This window comes from Nelumbo nucifera, chromosome 5, assembly GCF_055504915.1.
Source record: "Nelumbo nucifera cultivar China Antique chromosome 5, China Antique-T2T, whole genome shotgun sequence".
Classification (NCBI taxonomy): Eukaryota; Viridiplantae; Streptophyta; class Magnoliopsida; order Proteales; family Nelumbonaceae; genus Nelumbo; species Nelumbo nucifera.
The window spans coordinates 61,622,921-61,650,128 of record NC_142653.1 but is presented as its reverse complement, the minus strand read 5'-3'; the positions used below and the strand labels follow the sequence as shown (position 1 = coordinate 61,650,128).

The 27,208-nt window shown below is 38.3% G+C and overlaps 1 protein-coding gene across 5 annotated transcripts in view; it reads left to right on the top strand.

Annotated features, from left to right (window-relative positions):
- The window catches only part of LOC104586967 (prolyl 4-hydroxylase 1), an 80,781-nt gene that overhangs the window by 45,345 nt on the left and 8,228 nt on the right, over positions 1-27,208 (top strand). For 4 of the 5 annotated variants that reach the window (XM_010244380.2, XM_010244377.2, XM_010244376.2 and 1 more), the window contains 4 exons: positions 13,126-13,200; positions 17,383-17,453; positions 17,548-17,599; positions 17,732-17,821. In XM_010244380.2, the coding sequence (XP_010242682.1) occupies positions 13,126-13,200; positions 17,383-17,453; positions 17,548-17,599; positions 17,732-17,821 (288 nt within the window). The remainder of the gene's footprint in view (positions 1-13,125; positions 13,201-17,382; positions 17,454-17,547; positions 17,600-17,731; positions 17,822-27,208) is intronic. The other variant, XM_010244378.2, reaches the window with a different exon arrangement.

Below are 27,208 nucleotides of genomic sequence, written 5' to 3'. Positions count from 1 at the left end.
TCTTCATGTACTCAGACACAGATAAGCTGCCTTGTCTCAATGTCATCATCTTATCTTGAAGAGCATCTTGGAAGTCATTAGGCAAATATTTCTCCTCCAAGTAATGCTTCATATCTTCCAAAACGGGTGATAGGACGCTTACCCATATTCTGTAATCTATGCTCCACACTCCACCATACTTTTGCATGGTCTGCAAGTTTAAGTTTAGCAAATCTAACCCGTCTTTCATCTGACATATCAAACCAATCAAAGTATTCTTCTAGTTCTGCCAATCAATTGGAGAAAACTCGTGGATTGATATCACCTCTAAAACTAGGAACTTCTATCTTCACTTTACTAGTAATGTCATCCTGATAGTCATCTATATTAGTCTTAGAATGCTCCACCAACTCATCATATAAATCATTTAAAGTACCTTGAGTTTGTAGAGTTCGAGACCTTAGGGTGGTTCGCATGTGGACCAGTAGGGTTATTGGTGTTAGAACCCTCTGCTTCATCTCCTCCATGTGGAACACCAGTGCTGTTTTTCTCTTCTTGTTCTTCCATCAACACTTTGACTTGAGCTTCTAGGATGTCCACTCGATTAATAAGTGCAAGCAACAACTCTTCTTTAGTTTGTTCACTTAATCTTCCTCTCATGTTTCTACCATGGTAATGAGCCATTTGAAACTTGACGCTCTGATACCAAACTGATGCAGTAGGGCTGGAAAAAACTAACACAAGACAGAAAGAGAGAGGAGAAAGGGTAGAGAAAGAGAAAAGAGAGAGAAATCCCAAGGAATCACTCCAAGGGGTCCTAGAATCACTCTAGGGTTTGTAGGAATCACTCCATACAGCAAGAGACCTCTTAAGAAATCTTCATTCATTCATTAGCCTCAAAAAGAAGAGAATACATCTATTTATAGAGTGACTTGTGTGGCCCGGAACACTGTTCACCATAATTACAAAAAGTGCCACTCTTTGTCTTGTGCATCAAGAAAAACAATAACTTTCTATCTACTAATGCAAATAATCTGAAAATTGAAGACAAGCACTACTAAGCTATAGGAACAAGATGCTATAGCCCAAGTCCACATTTGGGCTGGTCAAAATGACGAAAATACCCCTGACCAGATCAGTCCAAGTCCCAAGAGTCTTCTCCATGCCAAATCAGAACCTGTTTGTTGGACTTCTTCTTACGAGAATAGGTCTTATAATGCATGGACTGATCCCCATCAATGGGGTAGGGCCTTTTGCAAAGTTTTCTCAACCTAACTTAATAGGTCAGTGATCTGAGGTGACTCTAGGTAGAGCTCTTGACACCAGGTTTCAGGTTTCCTACATGGGATTCCCAAAGTTCATTAAAGAGGAATTTGTCTAATTTTGAGCAATGGGGTAATTCTTGAAAATTCAACCAAGTGAATCGGGCTTGCGATAGGGGGGATTTCTATCAGCTTACAAGTCTATAAAATCATTGAATCTCCTCATAGTAGTGGTGACTTGTTGGTTGTTCTTTGTTTCTTTCGAGAATCTCACAACATTAAAATCACCTGCCACACACCACGACTCATCCCATAAACCCCTAATAGCATAAAATTCCTCCTACATTTCATTTCTTTCCCGGTATCTATTTGGACCATAAACATTGGTGAGTACCCATATAAAACCATCCTTGATATTTTTGAATTTCATTGATATCGAGAATCTCCCTATTAATTCCTTTGTTGACTCAACCACATCGTCCTTCCACATTGTCACCATTCCTACCGAGGCCCCGCAAGAAGGACCGAAAGACCTCCTAATACCTATTGAACTTCAAATGCTTCTTATCCATTTCCCATCATTCTCCATCAATTTTTTTTTCTTGAATCATCGCAATGTCTGGCTTTTCCTTTCTAAGTAAATCTTTGATAGCTCTCCCTTTCCTCGCAGTCTCAAGCCCTTTTTTTTTTATAGATCAGTCTCAAGCCCTTTTACACCCCTTCCACCAGTTTGGCTTTCTCCTTCTTTCACCCCTTCCACTAAACTCAATATCACCTTCAACATCCGACCTCAATCTTTCCATTCTGACTTCCTTCTTTTTTCCTTCTCTCTTCATTTTTCCTGCAATAGAGTGTGATAAACCCTTACCTTATCTGGCCCATCTTCTTCCTGGATGATCCCTGGCTCTAAAACTTCACTACCCTGGATCCCTATCTCCTTTTCTTTCTTCTGTCCTGATAGACTCGGCTTACCCCTTTCTTCTTTTTCCATATCCTTCTTCATTGAACTCTCGAATTCACCCCAAATCAGATTCCAGATTCTACCAGTCTCCTCCACTCTTCTTCTTTCCAATCCCCTCTCTTCCTCCAACTTGCCTCAAGAGTCCCCTTCAAGCTTTCAGCATCTGGTTGGGAAAAAGGCGAAGGAGACAGTGAGGTTGGGGGAAGAGATGAACTCATGAAGCGACAAAGACACCTTGAGCCGACAATGGAAGAGTCCATGGATCTAGGGCTAGGGTTTCCAGGAAGAGATTGAGATACTTATGGTGTGGAGAGAGAGAGAGCCTATTAGTTTGATTACTAGCTTGTACAAAATCATTCTTAAAGTGCTCTCCTTGAGAATCAAGAAAGTCCTACCTTATATTATCACTCATTATCAAGGGATTTTTGTTCAAGAGAGACAATTACTGATCAGATTTTTATTGAAAATGAATTTTTAGAGGAATTAAGAAGATTGGGAAGGAAGGGAGCAATAATCAAGCTGGACCTAGAGAAAGCTTATGATCTTGTAGATTGGGACTTTCTATAGATGTCATGAGGGAGTATAGATTTGGGGAGAGAAGGTGTAAATGGGTAAGGGGATGCTTGCAAACTTGTCATTTTTCAATCATTGTGAATGGTTTTGTGGAGTTCTTTAGGGGTAATAGGGGATTGAGGCAAGGTGATCCACTTTTCCCTTTTCCCTCATTGTTGATGTTTTTATTTAACTTATTTCACGAATTGATAGGATGCAGTTGATTACAGGTTGGAATGTGTGGAGAGGAGGGGTTGTGATGAGTAATTTACAATTTGCTAATGATATTATCATTTCTTGTGATGGGTAGAATAATTATTAGTTTGAATGTTTGAAACTAGTGTTGAGGCTATTTGAGAGAATGCCAAATTTGAAGGTTAAATAGGTTAAGAGTATGGTAGCAGGGTCAAATTTATGAATGGCCAATGAATTATCTAGGTCTTCCATTGGGTGCCAACCCTAGAGTGAGCAACTTTTGGAATCCATTGGTAGAGAAATTTGAGAAGTTGGCAGTTTGGAAAAAGAACTACATCTCCCTTGGGGGAAGAATTACTTTGATTAAGACCACTTTAGCCAATCTTTGTATGTACTATCTCTCAATTTTTAGGATGTTTCAAGCAATTATAATTAGGATTGAGAAGATAGTGGGAGACTTCCTTTGGGAACCTGGGTTGGGGAAGAAATATCATTTAGTTAATTGGGAGGTAGTGTGTGGGAGGTAGAAGGTGGCTTGGGAATAGGCAATCAGAGTTAGAAGGCACTCCTTGGTAAATGGTTATGGAATTTCTCGATGGAAAATGAGACATTGTGGCAAAGGGTTGTGACAAGTATTCATGGGATTAAGGACAATGGGTGGGATGTTGGGCTGATGCACTACCCTTTCTTCACCTTGGAAAGCCATCCACGATATCCTTCCTTCGTTTCTATCTCATATCAGGTATGATCTTTTCTTGGGTAATAAAATTAAATCTTGGGAGGATCTTTGGGTTGGTGAATCTCCTTTTAGATTTTTTCCTTCTCTCTTTCGGGTAATAAAATCTTTAGTGTCGCCTAATCCTCCTCCCTTGTCTTTCCTTGTGAAGTGATGTGCTCCTATTCTTCCTAAGCTGTATTCTCTTGGGAAGTTTTCCATGGAAGTATTAATACCTATGATCTTTTGCAAGGGAAGAGACCCAACTGATGTTTTTTCCTATCTGGTGCTTCTTGTGCAAATCCAATGCTGAGACTGCTTATCACTTGCTAATTTCTTATCCTTTTGTTTGTTGTATTTGGGAATGGTTTTGTGATTGTTTTGGGTGCATTTGGAGCACCCTGCTAGCTTGGACATGTTTCTCACGACAACAGTCAAGAGGCCCACAAAGAAGAGGTAGAATCATGTGGAGGTGCACGAGAGTATTGGTGTTATGGACTGAGGGAGGAAAGGAACAAAGGGATGTTTGAGGGGGAAGAAAGAAGCAAGGAGGCAATTGTTTAAAGCTTCACTATAAGGGTAGCACATTCGTTGAAGATTTTGGCTCTGTTTCATATTTCAATGGATGACTTAAAAATTGGGGTGCAATTGCTGGTTTATTCATCAGGAAAACCAAAAGTTAAGGAGTGGACAGCACCAACCAGGGGATGGTTGAAGCTGAATTTTGGTGGAAGTAGTGTGGGGAAATCAGGATCATTTGGAATTTGGGGGGGTGTCGGTAATAAGGGATGGGAATTGGAATTTACTTGCAATATACACAGGTCCAATAGGGAAGGAGATTCCATTAGGGCAGAGCTATCGTTATCAATCAAAAGGCTAGGGAAATGGGTATTGAGAGATCGATTATTGTGGGTGACTCTAAAGTATTATTAGCTGGCTATCATCAAGCAACATACTGAATAGAGCTACAAAAATGAAATCAGACGTTTTAAATGTTTTTCTAGAGATATGCAATTAAAAGTTTAATGCATACATAGATCAGAGAATAGCTTGGCTGATGGGCTAGAGGGCAACAGTTGTATTGGTATGGGATGAGAGGGGCAATTATTACAAAATACTTTCAATTGTAACTCCACGACCTCTTGTTCTACTTATTTTGATTAATCAATGAATTTATTGCATTCTATTACTGATCATACAAAAAAAGTTAGAGGCTTGTATAGCCAGCTTGATCAAGAGAATAACAGGTTGCAAGATGAACTTTGAAGTTTGAGGCTTGCATGAAATTGAATGGATTATTTTTTCCTCTACAACTTAAAAAATATGATAACATATAGGAAGGACCACAATATAATTGGTTCACACCAATTACAACTTAAAAGCAAGAAGAGTTTCCAAAGAACTTATTTCAATGTAAGAGGCATGTGACACATATGACTCCTATGTAAAATGTTATAGAGGTTTGCACCTCCTACGAGGCATATGTCTCTGTTCATGCCTTTATACAAGAGGCATATGCCTCATTTTTCCATACTTCCCTAGTATGCCTGCATGCATTTTTGGATCATCTTGCTCAGAGGCATTCCTCTAGGTGTGTGCATCCCATACCCTAGAGTTTATTCTAGATCTTACAATGTATGCTATTTGTTGTGATTGTTTCCCATGCCCTAGAATGCTTATCTTTTTCAATCTTTCAAGAGGTGATTACAGCCATCAATGACCACAAATTCATCAAAGATGTTCATTAAACATTCTCAAAGGACTAGAATTGATCTAGTTTGTGATAGGGTGGACCAGTCTCAAACCAATTATTAATCAATTTTGTAAATTTGACCCAGAACTGAACCAATTTATTTGGGGTATTCAGGTCTTACCCGATTACACTCAATTATACTCATCTATAATTACCTATGATATAACAATTTGGAACAACATTTTTTGATAATATAACCTTAATAAAAATGAAAGTAAAGAGTAAACTGTTTATATCATTATATGTTGATAAAACAAGTTTTTTTTTTCTAACTAAATTATCGTATATATAGTTTATGAAATTTACCCTTATAGATATTACATATTACAAAATTTACAAAGCCAGGAGATCTTAATATATTATTAATTACATAATTGGTTCAAGTCTTAATCAGTTCAGAAGAGAAAAACCAGACCTAACCCAATTATAATTGGGGCACAAAACTTAGAACCAGAACCAATATAATCCCATTGACAGCTCTACTTACATCTTTTCATCACTCCAATTATAATCCCTAATTTCCACCTAGAACCTAGATTCCTTAGTTGTCAAGTTTTCCCCCTATCCTAGAATTTGTCTTTTTGTGCAAAACATACGTTGTACCTGACTAATCTTTTCACTCTCTAAAATTATCCATTCTAATCCTACCTATGAAATTTCAATAAAGAATTTTTTTTGTAGACCTATTTTCCCTATTTTGGAGTTTTTCATCATTTTGGGATGGACTTACAATCTCTTCAATTAAATCCTTGGACCTTTTATAACCAATACTTTTCCTCTAAATCCATCATAACTTCTTAAACTTGTCCTTTATCATTCAAGTCCTATGTAAGTATGGTAACAGAGTGGGTGTTCTTGTGGTTTGCAAAATCGATGATATTTGGTGAAAATTATCTGAAATTTCCCATTTTTTGCAAGGGGACAATATAAAATTATCCAAGAATTTCTTTTCCTAAATATCATTGATGTATTGTTGATATGTCAACAATATTTGAGGTTTTATTAATACTGTATATTTAAGGTTTAGACTTTTAGAATATTATCATAAACTTTCCAATATTTCCTTAAAATCATTATGATTTTTTAACTTTGTTGTTAAAAGAACAAATGGGATTGGGTGATTGAATGATTGGTTTACTATTTTGATGGACCTCCTTACTGAGTATAATTCGAAAAAAAATCACACAACTACAAAAGAAGATTCTCAAACAAATCAAAACATATAGTAACAAAAGAAGGAAAAAAAACACCCACAAAAGTTGATGGAAATTATAACATACATAATAAAGATAAGATAGATAAAAGATTAAAGGGAAGACAGAAAGTGATAGTTATTTAAGTCTTTTGATCTTCTCTATTTTGTTCATACAACTGTTTGCTATGATTTTTTAGCCTTAAAGTGCAATTATACTTCTTCTAATGATTCCTTTAAGGTTTAATTAACTAATTCCATGATTTTAAAAATGTTGGTTCGACTGTTTTTAGTGTTTATGTTAATCATATTTGTGTCTTAAGTTCTTAGTTATTGGGCCTAAACTTGTTTAATGTTTTATTTGTTTTATTTGTCTAGGTGTCCCATCACTAATCAGGGGCATTCTAGTTCATTCATGTAACATTATTTTATAATCATCTATATAAGATTGTAGGGCCGGCTGAAGTGAGTATGCCGCCTTTCTCAAAACTTCTTCTCTTCTTTTTCTTCTTCATCTTCTTCGGCTGCTATGTTCCAGCAAACATGGTATCAGAGCACTAATACGTCTGTCTGGTTACAGCCACCACCTTTCTCTGCTCTTCTCTATTCCTTTTTTCCTTTCTCTCTCTTATCTTGGTCGCTGTGAAGAAACCCTAGGGCTGACCGTAGAACACAGCAAGGTCTGTATCTAGGGTTTCCCTTGGTTGTAGGGTCCAAGGGGAGTTTGTTCCAGAAACCGATGCCCTATTAGACACCTTGCAGCAGGTGGTAGCCATTCGGCCGCTAAGAGAGATCTGTGTGGAACAGATCTAGGTGGAAGGACTGACTTCGACAGTCCTAGTACAGATCGTAAGGGTGATCCCAGTCTACGACAGCAGAAATCAAAGCCCAGTCTAGTCCAGAAGAGTTCAGCACAGTACAGAGGCGGATTGTTCTTGGTTTCAGACCTGTTACATGGGGTTCTTAGACCTGCAACAGCTTTGGTAAGTCTGAAATAGTGTTCTTTGTACTGAGTTTTCAATTGTGATCACTGTAAGAGGAAGGAGATGTCTTCAATATCGGGAGAAGTGTCTTTTAGGGATAATAGAACTGGTGGGAGGTCTCCTAATCTAGAAAATCCAAATCTGCACAGCTTGTAGATCACCAGTGTATTGTTGGATGAATATAACTTCAGAGAATGGTCTGTTTCAGCCATGCTCTTCATTACTTCTCGGGAACTTACGGGTTATTTAGATGGACAGAAGAATGAACTTGTAGTGGGTAGTGCGGAGTATGCAGTATGGCGTAAGGAAAATGCTACTGTTTTGTCCTGGCTGCTTGCTTCGATGACTCCAAGAGTGGCCAGGACTGTTCAACACTTTCCTACTGCTGCCAAGATTTGGGAGAAAGTCTCTAAAACTTATGGACAGAGAAAGAACAATGTTAGAATTTATAGGCTGAACCAAGACATTGCTGCATTGAGACAAGGAGTTATGACAGTTGCAACGTTTTTTGCAACCCTAGAAGGACTATGGGAAGAACTTGATCATCATCTTATTCTTGATTGGGAGAATGCAAAAGACAAGGAGAGGCATGACAAACAAATTGAAGAGCGTAGAGCCTTTAAGTTCTTGGCTGGTTTAGACCCAATGTATGAGAGCATAAGGTCTCAAATTCTGAAAAGAGATGCAAGTTGACACTCAAATACAACTAGCTGAATAGTCTGTTGAACATTCAGCCCTGATTTCTTCAAACCAAAAGGGGAGCAAGCATTCAGACAAGAGGCATCTTAAGTGCTCTCATTGTGGTGGTGAAAGGCATGTAAAAGAGACTTGTTGGGTTCTTTATCCTCATCTGAAACCAGCTGCGTTAAGGAAAGACAAGAAGCCCCAGAAGAATCAAACAACAATTGGAAACCATGTTACTAGTCACAGTGGTGATAACTCGAAGAACACATCTGCAGTTGCATCTTCTCCCATGGGACAGACTGCTAATTCCTCCACATCTGGGTCCTTGGGTTTCACTGCTAATGAGGTAGAGGTCCTTAGCCGGGCCCTAACCCGTCTAAGGACTAATTCCCTTGCTTCCACCTCTCTTGCCAAGTCAGGTATTGTCTCTGCTTATAGCACAACTAGTTCTATAGACTCTCCTTCTTGGATTATTGATTCCGGTGCAACTGACCACATGACACACGTCCTTTTATTTTCTTCTTACCAATTGATGTCTGGCCAAGATAAGATGAGAGTTGTTGATGGTTCCCTCCACCATCTCTGGGAAGGGGGGGGGGGGGGGGGGTTGACCTAAGCAAGAACCTCTCTTAAATTTTTTCTACATGTTCCAAACCTTACTTCCAATCTCTTATCTGTTTCGAAGCTTACCAAGAATTTAAACTGTAGCGTAACTTTCTTTCCTACTCATTGTGTCTTTCAGGACAGATTGACGAAGAGAACGATTGGGAGCGGTCATGAGTATGGAGGTCTCTACTATTTTGATGCAGACATAAGTTCGGCTTTATAATCATCTGCTACCGGTAGTCAGAATAATGAGGAGTCAATAGCTAGGTTACACTTGTGGCATGCTAGGCTAGGTCATTTACCTTTTTCATCATTGCAAGGGCTGTTTTCTGAATTATTCAAGGGTATTTCGAGTCAAAGTTTAGTTTGTGAAGTGTTAGTTGTCAAAACAATGTAGAACTCTTTATCCAATTTCTAATAATGCTCCTTTTGATTTGGTCCATTATGATGCTTGGGGCCCTTCACCCCTTGTTTCTGTGGATGGCTTTCGTTACTTTATCAGTTTTATTGATCACTACTCACAATGCACATGGGTCTACTTGTTAAAAGGATGTGATGAAGTGCCACGGATAACCATGGCATTTTGTAAAATGATTGAAACTCAATTTGACAAGAAGATTAAGCAATTCCGTTCAGACAATGCTGCTGAATATTTTGAAAGATCCTTGAACCTGTTCATGGAAGATGTTGGCATGCTACATCAGTCATCTTGTGCTAGTACCCTCAACAGAATGGGGTTGCTGAGTGCAAAAATAGACACTTATTGGAGACCGCTCGAGCTTTATTATTTCAGCACAAGGTTCCCAAGCACTACTGGACTCAAGCAGTCCTTACCGCATCATATCTGATAAATCGGATGCCATCCAAGGTGTTGGGTATGAAAACTCCTTTCTCTGTCCTTTGCCCTAATCTTCCTGACTTGCCTCTTCCACCTAGAGTCTTTTGGTTGTGTATGTTTTATACATGTAAAGAATCCAAAGAAGACCAAGTTGGACCCTAGGGCTACGAAAGGAATCTTTCTTGGGTACTCTCCTACACAGAAAGGTTACAAGTATTATGATCCCGTCACCAAGAAGAAATACGTCACAAAAGATGTGGTACTTTTTGAGTCTCACTCCTATTTTCATTCTTCCCAGAATCCTCTTTAGGGGGAGACTAGTGGGATGGAAGAAGATTCTTCTTTCCTCTCCCGTTTTGTGCCTCTTTCTGCCTCAGGCCTTCCATCTTCTCCTCCTGATCCCCTCCTAGTTGTAGCATCCCGGGTGAACCTAGTGAGGCTCCCATTGCACCTATTACCACTCTTGATGCTACAAATGTAACTGAGGACACCAGTAAGCAACAAAAAGATATAAGAATCACCTACAACAGAAGGAAAAAAGACCCTCTAACTCATGGCAGCAATCAATCGGACTTGGATCAATCTGCCTCAGCAGCTCCAGGTAATCCTATCACTCATACTTCTGATTTGGATCTCCCTATTGCTCTTCGTAAGTCTACCCATTCTTGTACTGTCCGACACCCCATTGCTGAATTTGTTTCTTACTCACATTTATCTCCTCGTTATTATTCCTTGTGTCTGCTCTCTCCTCTGTGCATGTTCCTACTAGGTACTCAGAGGCAGTATCTGATCTAAGATGGAAAGAGGCTATGAATGAAGAAATGAAAGCCTTAATGAAAGCAAGGGCTTGGGAATTAGTGGATCTACCAGAAGGGAAGAGCACTGTGGGATGCAAGTGGGTGTTCACTGTAAAGCATAGGGAGGACGGGTCCATTGAAAGATACAAGGCCAGACTTGTGGCAAAGGGGTTTACTCAAAAGGAAGGGATTGACTACAAAGAGACCTTTGCTCCAGTCGCAAATCTCAACACAATCCAGGTCTTATTGTCATTAGCTACAAATTTCTCATGGGAGCTACATCAGTTGGATGTGAAGAACGCCTTTCTAAATGGTGATCTACGTGAAGAGGTATTCATGGATCCTCCACTAGGTTATGGCTTTGATGGGAAAGTATGTAAACTAAGGAAGCATTATATGGCCTAAAGTAGTCTCCTCGGGCTTGGTTTGAGAGACTTTGTGGGGCCATGAAGAGTGTGGGATACACTCAAAGTGGTGCAGATCATACTTTGTTCATAAGGAAACAGAATAACCGACTTACGGTACTCATCGTCTATGTGGATGATATGGTGATTACAGGGAATGATCTGGAAGAGATAAAAAGATTAAAGGAGTTCTTGGCTTCTGAGTTTGAAATCAAAGACTTGGGCCATCTGAGATACTTCCTTGGAATTGAAGTTGCTAGGTCACAAGAGGGCATCTATATATGTCAGCGGAAGTATGTCCTTAACCTTCTAGGGGAGACAGGTATGATGGGGTGTAGACCAACAGATACTCCAATAGAACAGAACCATGGTCTACAGGAATCAGTTGGAGAGGACTACCTTGATAAAGAAAGATACCAAAAACTGGTAGGGAAGTTGATATATCTGTCTCTCACTCGACCATATATTGCTTATGCTGTACATGTTGTCAGCCAGTTCATGCACTCTCCAAAGATTCCTCATATGAGAGCAGTGGAAAGAATTCTTAGGTACTTGAAGACTTGCCCAGGAAAAGGAATTCTGTTCAAAAAACACAATAAAATTGAAATTGAAGCATATACTGATGCAAATTGGGCTGGCTCTGTTGGCGATAGGAAGTCTACTTCTGGGTATTGCACATATGTTGGAGGAAATCTGGTTACATGGCGAAGTAAAAAGCAGAATGTGGTTGCTAGATCAAGTGCAGAGGCTGAATATCGAGCTATGGCTCATGGTGTTGCTGAACTACTGTGGCTTAGGACCCTTCTTGTTGAGCTCGGGGTAAAGGTTGAGTGTCCACTCCGGCTGTACTGTGACAACAAGGCTGCCATCAACATTGCAAATAACCCAGTGCAACATGATAGGACGAAGCACATTGAGATTGACCGACACTTCGTTAGAGAAAGAATCGTTTCAGGAGAACTCTACATTACTTATACTCCTTCCGAGATGCAGATTGCAGATGTGTTAACTAAAGGACTAGCTTCAACGAAGTTCTTAGACTTACTTGGCAAGCTAAACATGACTGACATCCATGCTTAGCTTGAGGGGGAGTGTCGGTTCGGCTGTTTTTAGTGTTTATGTTAGTCATATTTGTGTCTTAAGTTCTTAGTTATTGGGCCTAAACTTGTTTAATGTTTTATTTGTTTTATTTGTCTAGGTGTCCCATCACTAATCAGGGGCATTCTAGTCCATTCATGTAACATTATTTTATAATCATCTATATAAGATTGTAGGGCCGGCTGAAGTGAGTATGCTGCCTTTCTCAAAACTTCTTCTCTTCTTCTTCTTCTTCTTCTTCTTCTTCTTCTTCTTCTTCGGCTGCTGTGTTCCAGCAAATAAAAAATTTCCTTGACTTTTTAGATTTTCCAAATATCTTAGTGAAATTAGCAAAATATCCCCAAAATTTCCCAATCTCTGCATGGTGAAATGTCCATTGATGTCGAGATTGCGAACCATGGTCATCACAGGCTGATCCTAACAGCCTTAAGAAATGCACCTAGAAGCTAGCCCAGAAGTGCAAATGCATAATACATTTCTCCCCTTCCTGCTCCCCTAGCGAAATAGTCATCTAATTAGGGTAATTGTTGGATCCGTTAGCATGATGTGTGATGTCTAGATGCCAATTATTTGCTTCCAGTTGGTCATTTTATTTTCCTTTTCTATCTATTTTTCCTTTCTTTGCTATTATCTCTAGAATTAGGTTGCTTTAGGTCCTAGAGCTTAATGAACAAGCACCTTGTTTTCATACATCTATTGTGTTAACCTCTAGGAATGACCAAACATTCTAGTCCCTGGTCTGGGGACACAGGACCATAGATGGTTATGGGGACCCTTTAACCTGGTACCTGTCCCACATTTCAGGTGTCATGACCCACTATTGAATGGATTCCAACAAAACATTGTCATTCATAAAACTTGCCCAGCTGATCTACTAGTTATGACCATGTAACTATGGGTTCAGATTACAAAGAATGGGACAGGTTTATCGCAAAAACATTTGCTTGCACCTTGCATACTATCATTTAATCTTTAATACTCTAGTATTGTACTGTTGAATAATATTTTTGGTGGCAAAATATGTCTTTCATGTTGCACATTAATCCATATCCTCATATATGCTTCATGTTTTTTTTTGTTACTGATTGCTGCATATAAACTTTCAGGGAATTAAGAGTGATGTTAGAACAAGTTCTGGTATGTTTTTGAGTCCTGAGGAGAAGAAGTATCCAATCATACAGGTTTATTTTATTGTTAACTTACTTGTTTCTCCTCTTTCTTTGCTAGGGAAGAAATTTATTTCACATTAAGAAAGCTTTCTAGGTTTGGCTATTTATCATTGATTACATATATTCAACTATCATACTATTCATCTTGAATATTTCAATTATGCGATTACCTATCTATCTATATTGGGAAAATCCATGCTGCTGGAAAAGGTCTTTGACAAATCAAACATCCCCTGTAAAACCATGGGTTGATTCTTATTTTCTCTTTATTTCTCCATTTGTAGTACCATTGTATTGCATATCAGATGTACTATATCACAGCTTTTATAGTTTTCTTTTTTCACAGATTGTATTGTATATCCTCTTTCTTTGCTAGGGTTCAATGGTCCTTTCTCACATTTTTTACATCACTAATATATAAGCTATTCTTTTGGGCATGTAAACCTAATACACTTTAATCAAAATGTGATTTCCTTGCTCTGTTACTGTTATCATGGTATCAAAGCAGACACTCTTGGCCTGTTTCTAATTGAAGGTTTTGTACCTTGAGTAGATCAATCATTTAAGATGATTTTAGTCTTACATTTTACACCTATTTGGAGCTGCTTTGAAGGATTCTGAAGATTTTTTTCTTTGTACCTTGAGTAGATCAACCTGCACATGATATGCCAGCTAGGGGACAAAAGCCAATAGGGTCTTTTTCTTTGTAACAAGTCGCAACTATTGATGCTTCCATGGAAAACTTCCCAACAAAAAGCACTAATTTTTTGGGGAATAGAGAACACTAAACTTCCTTAACAGGAAATGACTAAGAAGAAAGAGCCATGAGAATTAAAGGACTTAGAAGAAAAACTACCAATAAGATTAGGAGGCCACTCCTGGCCATCTCAATTGATTTATCGAGTACCACCCCGTCCAAAAGTTTTAGAAGGTTAGACACAAGGAAAATATCAGAATCTCTAAGATTCCTCCTTAATCCTAGGTTCCAAGTCAGCCCAGATGAAGAAGCAGAAGAGTTGATAAAATCAAAGACATGTCTTCTTTTGAAGTTGGAAAGAGCATATGGTGTAGGAAACAAGTCTTTTCTAAGGAGACTCCCCGAGCCAAATATCTTCCCAAAATTTAACCTTATTACTAGAGGACAAGTCATACCTTATATGATAGAGAAAAACCGAAAGGACCATGTTTTGCTATATGCAACAGACCAACATCCCAATCATTTTGTAAGAGCCCATGAATGCTACTTACAACCTTATGTTGAAGCTTTTGTTCCCAAATCACTCTCCTACCTTCTCCTCACCTTTTCCCCTTTCACCAAATGAAACTTCTTCTTCTACCCTCCTTCCACAAAAAATCCCACATTATCTTATCACAATCAATTGAGGCATCCTAAACACCGACATGTAATAAATTGGAAGATTTGCTAAAGTGGACATAATTAGGGTTAACTTGCCTCCCAAAGAAATGTAGTTTCTCTTCTAAATAGCTAAACTCCTCTCTATCTTTTCTACCACTGTAGTCCAAAAGCTAGTTGATCTAGGATTAGCACATAATGGTAAACCTAGATACTTTAAAGGCCAATCCCCACACTCACAACCTAAGTCTCCAAAAAGAGCTCAAAACTTCTTGATCTAGATTTATTCCTACTACTAGATTATTCACCAAATTAACCTTTAAATTAGACAGTCTTTCAAACAATCTCACTAATAGCTTCAAGTTGTCAAACCATTGACTTTGCTTCTCTTCACAAAAAAAAAAAAAAATTCATAATGTCATTTCTTTGTAAATGAATTACCAAAACCCTATTTCTCCCTACAGTTATGGGTGCACACGGTTCGGTTAACTGAACCGTGGGCCTATTTTCCAAACCAAATCAGTACCACTAGATTTTGGATAACTGTGAACTGAAACTGAATAAAAACAATTGCTTAGCTAGTTGATCAATTTGGTTTTTGATCAGTTCAGTTCTTCAGTTCTTCAGTTTTTCGATGTTTTTGATATTTATAATATATATTATAAATACTAAAAATACATATAAGATAATATTATTATAAATTATATATTATAAATATATTTGTATATATAATGCATATATATTTATTTATAATATATATATATATATATATATTTTGGTTCACCGTTGGGTTTTCATATTGGTTGACTAAAACTGAATCGACTGGTTTGACTGATCAGAATTTTTGGTTTGGTTTGGTTTCGGTTTTTAGTTTTTGATGAGCACCCCTACCTACAGTCCAACCCTTGAACAAATAATCTTTTAGCTCTTGATATCAGTCTACTCATTACATCCATATCCAAGGTAAAGAGAAAAGGAGAGAGCCATAGTTTTCAAGGTGTCTAGGCAATTCTGGGCGACATTGGGGCACCTAGTCGCTTAATCACCTAGGTGATACAAATTTTATAATATAAATAACCAACTTTTGGCTAGATCCCTAATTTTATATACCATTTAGCGTGTATATTAATTGAAAAATAGCAATCTTTATTATGAACATTAAATTTCCTCTAAAAGTGTGGCAAATCATAAAATGTAAATGATAAAAATCTTTTACATATACTAATTTCATTATTTTCAAAAGTAATACTACTATAATAAGTATTTAATAGAGCAATTTTCATATCAATTAGCAGGTAAAGAAGGTTATTAACTTTATATCATAAATATTCAAGATGGGAAGTAAAATAGAAATAACAAGGATGGCGTTTTTGTTTTGTTTAATTAGAGAGAGTAAATGTATTAACACACATTAATAAGATACAACAATATAAATGATATTATATAAGGCACCCCACCTTGTCATTTTTGTCACCTAGGTGGACGCTTAGTCGCCTAGGTGGGCACCTAGTTGCCTTGGTGGGCGCCTAGTCATCTAGAAGGGTGCGTAGTTGCTATAAGTCAAGGTGTTTGGGCGAGGTGCCCAGTCAAGGGTGACTAGTTGCCTAAGTGATGTCTTGACAACTATTGAGTGTGCAGATCACCTTACCTAAGGCCCCATGTTGCCCCAAAGAATCCTTCACAGCTCTAACAATTATTGAGAAAGTTCAGGCCCTTAAGTGTCAAGACACCCAAAGAATAGGTAGTTCCTTGTAATTTTCCCTTAAATAGGTTGGAGACTATTGATTTACCTGATGGTAAGGAACTAATTGGTTGTAGGTGGGTGTGTAAATAAAGTATCATTTAGACAGGACTATTAAACAATATAAGGCTAGACTTATGTATTGATTACTTGGAGACCTTCGCACCAATAGCCAAGATGAATTCAGTGCATATTCTCTTATCCTTAGTTGCCACGTTTTCAAGTTCCTTACATCTGTTTGATGTGAATAATGCCTTTTTAATGGGGACCTTCATGAAAAAGTTTATGTATCTCATCCTTCCAGTATGTATGGTAAGGAGATATAGGGCAAGGTATGTAGGCTACAGAAATCGTTGTAGGAGCTCTATCAATCTCCAAGAATTTGGTTTGAGAGATTCTATAATGTTTGGTTGGAGTTGGTTATGTAAAACCCAGTCAAATTACACTCTTTTTATGAATAGGAGAGATACTTTTGTGACTACTCTTATCATTTATGTTGAGGATATAGTTGTTAACATGGATGATGTGCAGGAAATTGGGAAACTATTCTAAAGTCTCAAGATTGAATATTATCTTGAGAGAGGGATTGGAGACAGCTACAATCTCTTTTCTTCTACTTCCAGCTTAAGATCTTGATTAAATAGCAATGTTTATTGCTGTTTTATTTTACTACTAGCCTAGTTGATATTTCAATTGAAATTAACATATAGAGGCATGCATGCAGTCAAAATTGTGTACTCTGGATGTCTTGGGCTGTATTTTTACTTCCTACCTTTTTATTACCTATTCATCTGCATATCAAGCATACTTTCCTTTTAAATCCATGTTAAGGATTTAACCATAGGTCTATATACATCTTTTCTATGATTGGCTATTGAATTTGAGGTGTGTCATGCGTGAATGCTTTATATTTGTAAACAAAAATGGCATGTTAATTAAAATTTCAACTTTCCAACATTCTCCATTTTATTCAGTCTTGATTTTAAGTTGTTGGGGAGCATGGCATTGTTTTTTGAGGTTCTGTTAAGCTATTTAATAGATGACATTATTTAATTAACAGTACTCTGAATGTCTTCTTTTTTGCTTTCCATATGCTTAGGCCATCGAAAAACGAATTTCTGTCTATTCACAAGTACCAATTGAAAATGGAGAACTCATTCAAGTTTTGAGGTGGATTTTTGATCATCTTTTATTGTGAATTACTTCATATGAACATGATGACTAATTTTTTCAATTATCAAGTCTAACGTCTGCAGAAGCACAGGTATGAAAAGAATCAGTTTTACAAGCCACATCATGACTACTTCTCTGATACTGTAAGTCAGGTTCTAGTATCTGCTTAAAGATGTGCAACATTTAAGTTTCATCGTTTGTATCTGTTCCAGTTGAACCTGCTTAAGTCCTTTAATAACATGCATCTAAAAGTATACACATTCTTTCTAATACAGTTTAATGTGAAGCGTGGAGGCCAACGAGTAGCAACGATGCTCATGTATTTGAGTGATAATGTTGAGGGTGGAGAGACATATTTTCCCATGGTGATTATATTTTCAAATTCCATGCTTAACAATTGATGCAGTGACAAAATCATCAACTTGATCGTATTTGCATTATATTAATGGGTCTTATGAAAATCACTAGCTTGACTAGGAATGACTCCCAACATTGCACTATACTTCTTTTCTCAAGGTTTAAAATGCCATAACTAAATCATGAAACTAGGGTTAATAGACAAAATAATACTCTATAAAGTGGTCTTGTAGACTTTAAGAATTAAAACTATAACAAAGTAAGCTCGAGTAAAACTTATACTGATAGAAAGCACAATTAATTCTGATAGATTTTCGAAATAATCTATGACAAAGACAAAAACTATGATTTAACACCACTACAAAAGGAATTTCAAAGTGGACCTTAATCATAAGCTTGGAAGTTGTGAGAGGGACTCCTTCAGATATTCAGTAGTATCAAAGGTTCTTTGGGAGGCTTCTGTACCTCTCTATGACTTGATCAGATATGGCATTTGCAGTTAGTGTTTTAAGTCAAAATATGCATTCACCCAAAATCTCTCATTTTAAGGCTGCAAAGAGAGTTCTTGCTTATTTAAAGAGACACCCTGGTAGGGGGGTCTTCTCTTCACCAAATAAAGTCATATAAAGTGGAGGTTTACATTGATGCTGACTGGGCTAGTTCTTTTGATGATAAAAGGTCCATCAATGGTTATTGTAATTTTGTGGGGAGCAATTTGTTTTCGTGGAAGAGTAAAAAACAAATTGTTGTAGGAAATTCAAGCACAAATGCAGAGTATATAGCCATGTCTTAAGGAGTAGTTGAACTTTTGTGATTAATGAATCTCCTTACAGAGTTGGGAATAACACTCAGATCCAATGTCTTTGTATTGTGACAACAACACGGCCATCAACATTGCTCATGTTCTTTTTTGGGAAAACATTTGGGTGGGCAACCAACCTCTTAAAGACTTGTTTCCCTCTCTCTACTCTCTTTCCCTATATAAGAAAGAGTCGGTTTAAAATTTTATTTCCTTCCCAGCTTCTCCTTTGGACTTAAATTGGGATTTTGGTTGTGTATCAGAACTGTTGTTATCACTTGAGTCTTCTTGTCTGGATCCTCTCAAACCTGACATAAGAACATGAGAACTCAGCATAATACTTGGCTTTATGCTTGTTTTCTTGTACTGCTATAGGTTGTAGGGCAATTTTGTCCTTTTACCTAATGTTATGTTAAACATATAAATAGTATTGCCTTGGGTGGTAGTAAGTGATTTTTGCCCATTCCTCTCTTGTTCTTCTTCTATTCTCTCTTCTCTTCTCTCTTCTTCTTCCTATTGATTTCTGTTTTTCTCTTATACCCAGAAGTTCTGCTAACAACAGTAATTTCAAGTTGCTTTGTTCATAATCTTGGACCAGGAAAGGACAAATTGGATGCACGATCCACTAAGTGTATCTTCCTTGGCTATTCCCAGACCTAGAAAGGGTATAAGTGTTATAACCCTAGTTCTCGACGTTCCTTTGTGTGTGCAGTGTTACTTTCTTTGAGTCTATTCCATTTTTTTCGAGGTCAGGTGATGTCTCTTCTTTCTCACCTCCTCTTCTTCCAGTTGTGACTAAGTCTTTGCCTTTGGTGCAACTTACTGTTGAACGGCCACCCATCTGTCAAGTGTATACGCATCGACAACATGTACTAGCTTCGTCACCGTCAACAGATCCGACAGCTGTTCCCACACCAGCCACAACCCCGGTTTCTGACCTTTATCTTCCTATTGCCTTGCAGAAAGGTAAACGTAGTTGCACACTTCACCCATTTTCTAATTATGTTTCCGTCACTCACCTTTCTACTTCCCATCGCCAGTTTATTTCTCTATTGTCTTCTATTTTTGTTCCTATGGATGTCCAAGGAAGCCCTTGCCTCTCTAGGGTGGCACCATGCAATGGAAGAAGAACTCTCTGCCTTAGCTCATAATCATACGTGGGATCTCACCACACTCCCTCCTGGTAAGTAGGCTATTGGTTGTAAGTGGGTGTCTGTTAAGTATTTACCAGATGGTAGTGTAGAGCGGTTGAAAGCTAGACTGGTTGCCAAAGGGTATTCCCAAACATATGGTATTGACTACACGGAGACCTTCTCTCCTGTTGCTAAAATTGGTTCAGCCCGTGGTGTGATATCTCTAGCTGCTATGTATGACTGGCCTCTATTTCAGCTTGACATCAAGTTGCTATCCTTGAGGAGGTCTATATGGAGAAACCATCGGGGTTTGTTGCTTAGGGGGAGGATGGTAAGGTGTGCAGACTAAAGAAGGCCATTTATGAACTTAAATAGTCTCCCCATGCGTGGTTTGTTAGATTCAGTGAAGTGATAAAAGAAGTTTGGTATGAAACAGTGTCAGGTTGATCACTCAGTATTTGGTCATGATTTGCATGCTGGGAAGATCTTACTGGTGGTATATGTAGATGATATTGTCATTACTGGCAGTGATAGATTGGGGATTGATAGGATGAAGACCTTCCTGTGAGAGCACTTTCAAGTTTCAAACAAAGGACTTTGGTAAATTAAAATACTTCTTGAGGATAGAAGTAGAAAGGCCTAAGCATGGTATTAATTTGAGCCAGAGGAAGTATGTTCTTGATTTGTTGGAAGAAACAGGATTGCTAAGCGCCAAACCAATTGAAACACCTATGGAACCAAATACCAAGTTGAGCAGTGATATGGGTGAGGAGTTTGAAGATCCTGGAAGGTACAAGCAGTTGGTGGGTAAGCTAAACTACCTAACCATTACTCGGCCAGACATTTCATTTGTAGTTAGTGTGGTGAGTCAGTTAAAGTTTATGCAGAAACCTTGGGTTCCACATTGGGATGCAGTTCTAAGGATTGTAAGGTATTTAAAGGGAGCTTTTGGTCGTGGCTTGATATATAAGAGTGGAGTAAATCTTGAAATAGAGGGATACACCGATGTTGATTGGGCTGGTTCTGTATCTGGGTAATCTGGTGACATGGAAAAGTAAGAAGCAGACAGTTGTGGCAAGAAGCAGTGTAGAAGTTGAATATAGAGCCATGGCACATACCACTTGTGAGTTAGTGTGGCTGAGAAATCTTCTACAGGAGATGGGATATTCGATTGACACTCCAATGAAGCTTTATTGTGACAAGCAAGCTGCAGTCTACATTCTCTTCTAATCCAGTGTTTCATGAGAGAACAAAGCATATAGAAGTTGACAATTACTTTGTGAGAGAGAAGGTGCTTATGGAGTGATAGATACTGCATATGTTAACACAGGGAGTCAATGGGCAGACCGGTTCACCCAAGGGTTTAGTTGGGGAGGAGTGGACTACATATGTAACAAGCTGGGACTATATGATATATACTCACCAGCTTGAGGGGGAGTGTTAGTGTTGACTGTATAGGGGTAATTTAGTCTTTCTATTTATGTTTAGTGATGTGTCCCATACTTAAGTAGGGACATAATAGTCCCCTCCAGATGATCTTGATCTTTCCTTTGCAGATTGCAATGGGAAGAGCAAGATCATTCGGAGGGGGTAGAGGATCAATGATGAGGGTGATGTATCAACAAGCAAGGAGGGAGAAAGTACCTGAATATGGAACTACAGAGGAGAGAGGAACTGGCTTGGACTGGTTATGAGCACCAAAATCAACCTGCCTCCACATCCTGCGGTAAACTCTCAACTCCCTACACCTTTGACAAGAACCCTCATTACACAACTCTCCTTCAAGAATAGGAATAGGTAGAGGAAATTCAGGACAAGGACTATTCTTCTCATTATTCTCCCCCTAAGAAGAAACACCTAGGTTATAAGGGGCATCCTCAAAAAAGGTAACATCCATGAACACAAAACGAGAGCCAGAACTAAGATCATAGCAGCAATATCCCTATTGATTTTGTGCATAACCAAGGAATATACATTTAGCAGCTTTAGGATCAAACTTAGAATGATGGGGTTCTAGGATTTGAACAAAACAAGTGCACCCAAAAACTTTAAGAGGGATGATGTACAAATCTTTCTTAGGATGCAATAACAAAAAAGGAGTTTTCATATCTAGAACACGGATAGGGATTCGGTTGATGAGGTACACAGCTGTATTAATAGCATCCCCCCAAAAATGAATGGGAACATGAGAATTCAACATAATACTTCTTGCAACTTCCAGGATATGCCTATTTTTTTCTCTTGGCTACCCCATTTTGCTAAGGTGTATGGGGACAAGTACTCTGATGAACAATCCCATACTCAAGAAAATATGAATTCAGATGTTTAGTGAAATATTTTTTGGCATTATCAGATTTGAAAATTTTGATTCTAACATCAAATTGAGTGAGAACCATTTGATGAAAAGCACAGGTTAAGGTGGGAACCTCATCTCGAGAACGCATAAGATAAACCCATGAGAAATGAGAGTAATTATCAACAAACAATAGGAAGTACTTGTACCCCCCCCCCCCCCCCCCATAGCAGGAATATGATATGGCCCCCCATACATCAGTATACACAATTTCAAAAGGAGTGTTGCTTCTTTTATTACTAAAAAAATAGGAGGTTCTACAATGTTTTGCAAGTTCACAACTCTCACACTTTAAAAAAGACATTTGAATTGACTTAAACAAAGTAGGAAACAAGTTTCTTAAAGACCCAAAAGACAAATGATCTAAACGATTATGCCAAAGCATAATCTGATTCACAGACTGAGAAACAAAAGACTTCGCAACTCCTTTATCACTTCTAGGTGGGTGCTCAAACAAGTAGATTCCATTCATCTCATGGCCAGTCCCAATCACCTTCCTTGTCACCAGATCCTGGAAAATACAATGGTCATGAAAGAAGGTTATTGAGCAATTTTGGCTTTTTGTAAGGCTACTGACTGAAATGGGAACAAGGTAATGGCATCAGAGATTTTGATGTTTCCCTTTTAGAAATGGGAACAAGGGAGCCATCAACTATGGATACTTTATCTCTGCCTAAAGACAAGTTGTATGAAGTAAATAATGAAGACAAGCTTGTCATGTGATCTGATGCACCAGAGTCTATGATCCAAGTAGGGTTAGTGTTACCTAGAGTAGAGGCATGAAATGCAGTGGCTCTTGTACTTGAGTGGGCAAAGGTTGATGTGGAGGATGGTGGTGCAGTAGTAGTAGAGACAGACTGAGATGATCCTACAAGCCCAGCTTCATTCTCCAACTAAGTCAATGTTGCTTTGACTGCAGCTATGGCCTCCAAAGAAGTAGATCGAGGCCCCTGAAGGGAAGAACTATCTGATGTAATAGTTGCATTTGCATTTCCCTTCTTATTCCTGAGTCTTTCTGGTACAAGATTTGGGTGAAGCTTCCAACAGGTGTCTTTTGTGTGCCTAGGTCTTTTGCAATATTCACAAAACACACCTTTCTTTCCTTCATTCTTCATCTCAATAGGTGTCTTTTGTCTTGCATCTGCTAATGCCACTTCCATTTGAGAATTTTGTAGCATAACCTTCCTCCTACTCTCTTCACTATGTACTAGGGAGTAGGCTTGAGACAAGGTAACATTTTCCCTAGTGAGAAGTTGTTGTCTAACAATGTCAAAATCAGAATTCAGACCCACAAGAAATTCAAAAACTCTATTTCTCTCAACCAACTTGTTATAGGTTGCTGCATCCTTATTACTCTCCCACTCAATTGTTTCAAGATGATCTATCTCGTGCCATAAGGATTTCAGAGTAGAGTAATAAATTGATACGGGTTTCTCCCCCTGCTTCAGATTATTTACTTAAATTTTCAACTCAGAAGCCCTCTAGCCACATCAAGTGGCTGTGAATAAGTCTCTTTCATATTGTCCCAAATATCCTTGGTTGTTTTTGCCCAAAGGTAATTTCTGCTAATATGGTGCTGCATCGAGTTGCACAACCATGTCATCATAAGATAATTTTCTTGAACCCATTTGGCATAGAAAGAGTCATCCTTAGCTGGTTCCTTAGTGTCTTCAATCACATAGCCTAACTTTCCCCTTCCTCCAATTGCCATCATAGCAGATTGAGCCCACTCCAAATAGTTAGAACCATCAAACTTGATTATGGTAACCTGAAAAGGGTTGTTATCAGTCATACTAACAGCCCCCTTAGCAGCACCCTCTCCTGCAGGTTTTTGTTCACTCCCAAAGAACTCCATGCTGAGTCCAACACAAAGAAGTACAAGAACACACTCGGCTCCCTTTTTGAATAAAAAACGATGAGAGAACAGAGGAGAAGCAACTACCCAGTCCAAAAAATTTCAGGAAAAAAATAGCCGCAACCCTCAGAGATTTCAAAAACCCTACTCGGTCCAGTAAATTCCAAAAAGTAGCCGCACCTCTCAGGTTTTAGAAAAACCTACTTTCAGTTATAAACTTCTGGAGAGTTGAAAAAAAACAACCCAAAAACTTTTGGGCGAAACCTTTAATCCGAGATTTAAACCCTAAATCTCACCTCAAAAAGAGTTTTCTCTGATTCTTCCTGACTGCTGGGAAACTCCAAGAACAGAAACGTCCTGGGCAAGGTTTCGAACTCCACTAATCTCCAAGAATTAGGCCACAAACAGAACTAAAACTCCAGCCCTATTAAAATCTCATGTAGCCGGTTGGGAAGAGCCTACATGAGATTCTCGAGCAGAACTAAACCTGCTCTAATGCCAACATGAAGTTACTGTTGTTAGCAGAATTTCTGGGTAGAAGAGAAAAACATAAATCAATAGGAAGAAGAGAAGGGAGAAGAAGAGAAGAGAAAAGAAGGGAGAAGAAGAGAAAAGAGAATAGAAGACGAACAAGAGAGGAATGGGCAAAAATCACTTACTACTGCCCAAGGCAGTATTATTTATATGTTTAACATAACATTAGGTAAAAGGACAAAAATGCCCTGCTACCTATAACAGTACAAGAAAACAAGCATAAAGCCAAAAATAAGAAATAAAAGGCTGAACTTATGGGACCACACATAAAAAATATCAGGTCTGGTCCACTGTATCACTACAAAGCATACACACCCAGTGTTTTAAAAGCGCAAGGCGCGGGGGTCAATTTGCACCTGAGGTGCAAGGCGCGCGCGCCTTTTTGAAGCAAGGTGCAAAAATACAAAAAAGGGCTAAAAAATAAAAAAAAAAATGTCAGAAAATTCAAAACAAATGCCCCAAAAAATAAAAATATTAAACATAATACTACTAAAAAATATAAAGTTAAATTTTAAAATAATGTTTTAAAAAACCTGTTATCTAAAATTAAAATATATAAACATGAGATGTAAAGCATATTCAAATGAGAATTTAAAAATAAAATCAAACATATAAAACATTTTCAAGCATGTAAAACCACTAATCTCTTTTTTCACTTGAGGGGTGTGGCATGGGGGTTTGGGGACGGAGCCCCCAGCCCAGCTGTTATGTTCAAAAAACAGCAAAAAAGTGCCAAATTTTCAAAAGGCGCACGCCTGGGCTGAGGCGTAAGGCGCATCAGGTGCATGCCTAGGCACACCAGGCATGCACCTTTTGAAAGGGCTGCGCCTAGGACCTAGGCGAGGCGCATACCCTGAATTGTGCCTTGCCTGTGCACCTAGGCACGCCTCAGGCGCACCTTTTAAATCACTGTACACACCCGAAAATCCTAGGAGTAAGTGGGAATGGAGACAAGGTAGGAAACGAAATGGTAAAAGGGGAATGACCTTCAAGGATGGGCGTGGGCATCCAGTTAATCAGGAAGCAAGATGTAAGCACAGTATCACTCCAAAAATGTTTGGGTGCATTCATATGGTGCATAAGGGATCGAGCAGTTTCAGTTGTGCTTCTTTTTTCAGTCCTTGTCCTCTTCTGTTCGTTCTCCTTCACCTTTCCCAGTTAAAGAAATTTGGTGTAGCCTGATCCCTCCAAAGGTGGGCGTTTTTTTGTTGGAAGGTGTTCCAGGGTGTTGCAGAGTGTTCCATGGTGCTATTAATATACCCGTCCCCAAACTGGTATTTATTTGTGTGACTCTAATGTTGAAACAGCTTATCATATTCTTGTCTCCTGCTCATTTACTTCTTGTATTTGGGATTGGTTTCTCTCTTTGGTTGTAGCAGGTGGAACACCCCAGATGGTTTGGACAGGTTGTTTGATCCTTCCACTTTTGGATGGCCAAAAAGAAATCTTAGAATTTATGAGGAGAAGAAAAGAAGCCAGGGAAGCTTTGATAGAAGGGATTATGGTAAGGATGGCACATTGGGTTAAGGCTTTGAGTCTATTGTCAGACTTTACCTTTGATGTTGTCTGAAAATGGGGGATAATTGAAGCTTCATCTTCTTCAAAGAAGAAACTATTAAAATCTTGGGATACACCTTAGAATGGCTTCCTTAAATTAAACTTTGATGGAAACAGCTTTGGCAATCTGGGTTCCTCTGGTATAGGAGGGGTGATAAGAATGAAAATGGAATAATATTGGAATTATATTCAGGTCCTCTTGGCTTTGGGGATTCCACAACAGCTGAACTACAGTAATGTTTGGGGTGCAAAAGCTTCAGAACTAGGAGTGAGAAAGTTAACAACTGAAGGAGATTCAAAAGTAGTCTTAAGTTGGCTGAAACAGATTGAAAAGGCTCCATGCTACTTCAAGAATGAGATCAAAAAGTTTAGAAGACTGTCAAGAAATATGCAGCTGGTTCCAAGGTCGGCTAATAGCTTGGCAGATCAGCTAGCAAAGCAAGGGGTTAACAGCTGTCCATCCAGTAGGTTCTAAGTTCTTGGTATTTCTGTTTTTGTTAGTTTTTAGTTAAGCTTAATGGGGTAGCTGAGGCTATCCAAAAGGTTGTATCTTCTTTTTTTCCTTTTAACTTAATAAATTGCTTTCTTGGTGCTGATAAAAAATTGTTAGAGGACTTAATGATAGAATAATTTTAATAGACTTGTTTTAGGTGAGAAAATCATCAACATAATTAGTGTTTATGCATCCAAGTAGATTTATAAGAGAGAAATAAAACACAATTTTGGGAAACATAGAAGGATTGACCCAAGAATTTCCAAATGAAGAGAAGATATTTATAGCAGGAGACCTAAATGGCCATGCAGGGAAAAAAGTACAGGGTATTATATGGTGTGTCATGCATGGAGGATTGGGTTTGGGGAGAGGAATGAAGTAGGAAGTAACAATTTTAAAATTTGCAATAGCTTTCAATATGTCAATAGTAAACACATTTTTCAAAAGGAATGGTGAACACTTAATAACATTTAAAAGTGGACCAAACATAAGTCAAGTGGATTTTTTCCTTGGAGAACAAAATAAATGATCTTTAAGGATTACAAAGTTATTCCAAGAAAAACTTAAGTAAACAACATAGATTAGTGGTGGTAAATGTGCACATTAGAAATAGAGAAGAAAATGCGCCCAAGAATTAGGTGGGAAAATCTAGATGAGAAAAACTACTACAA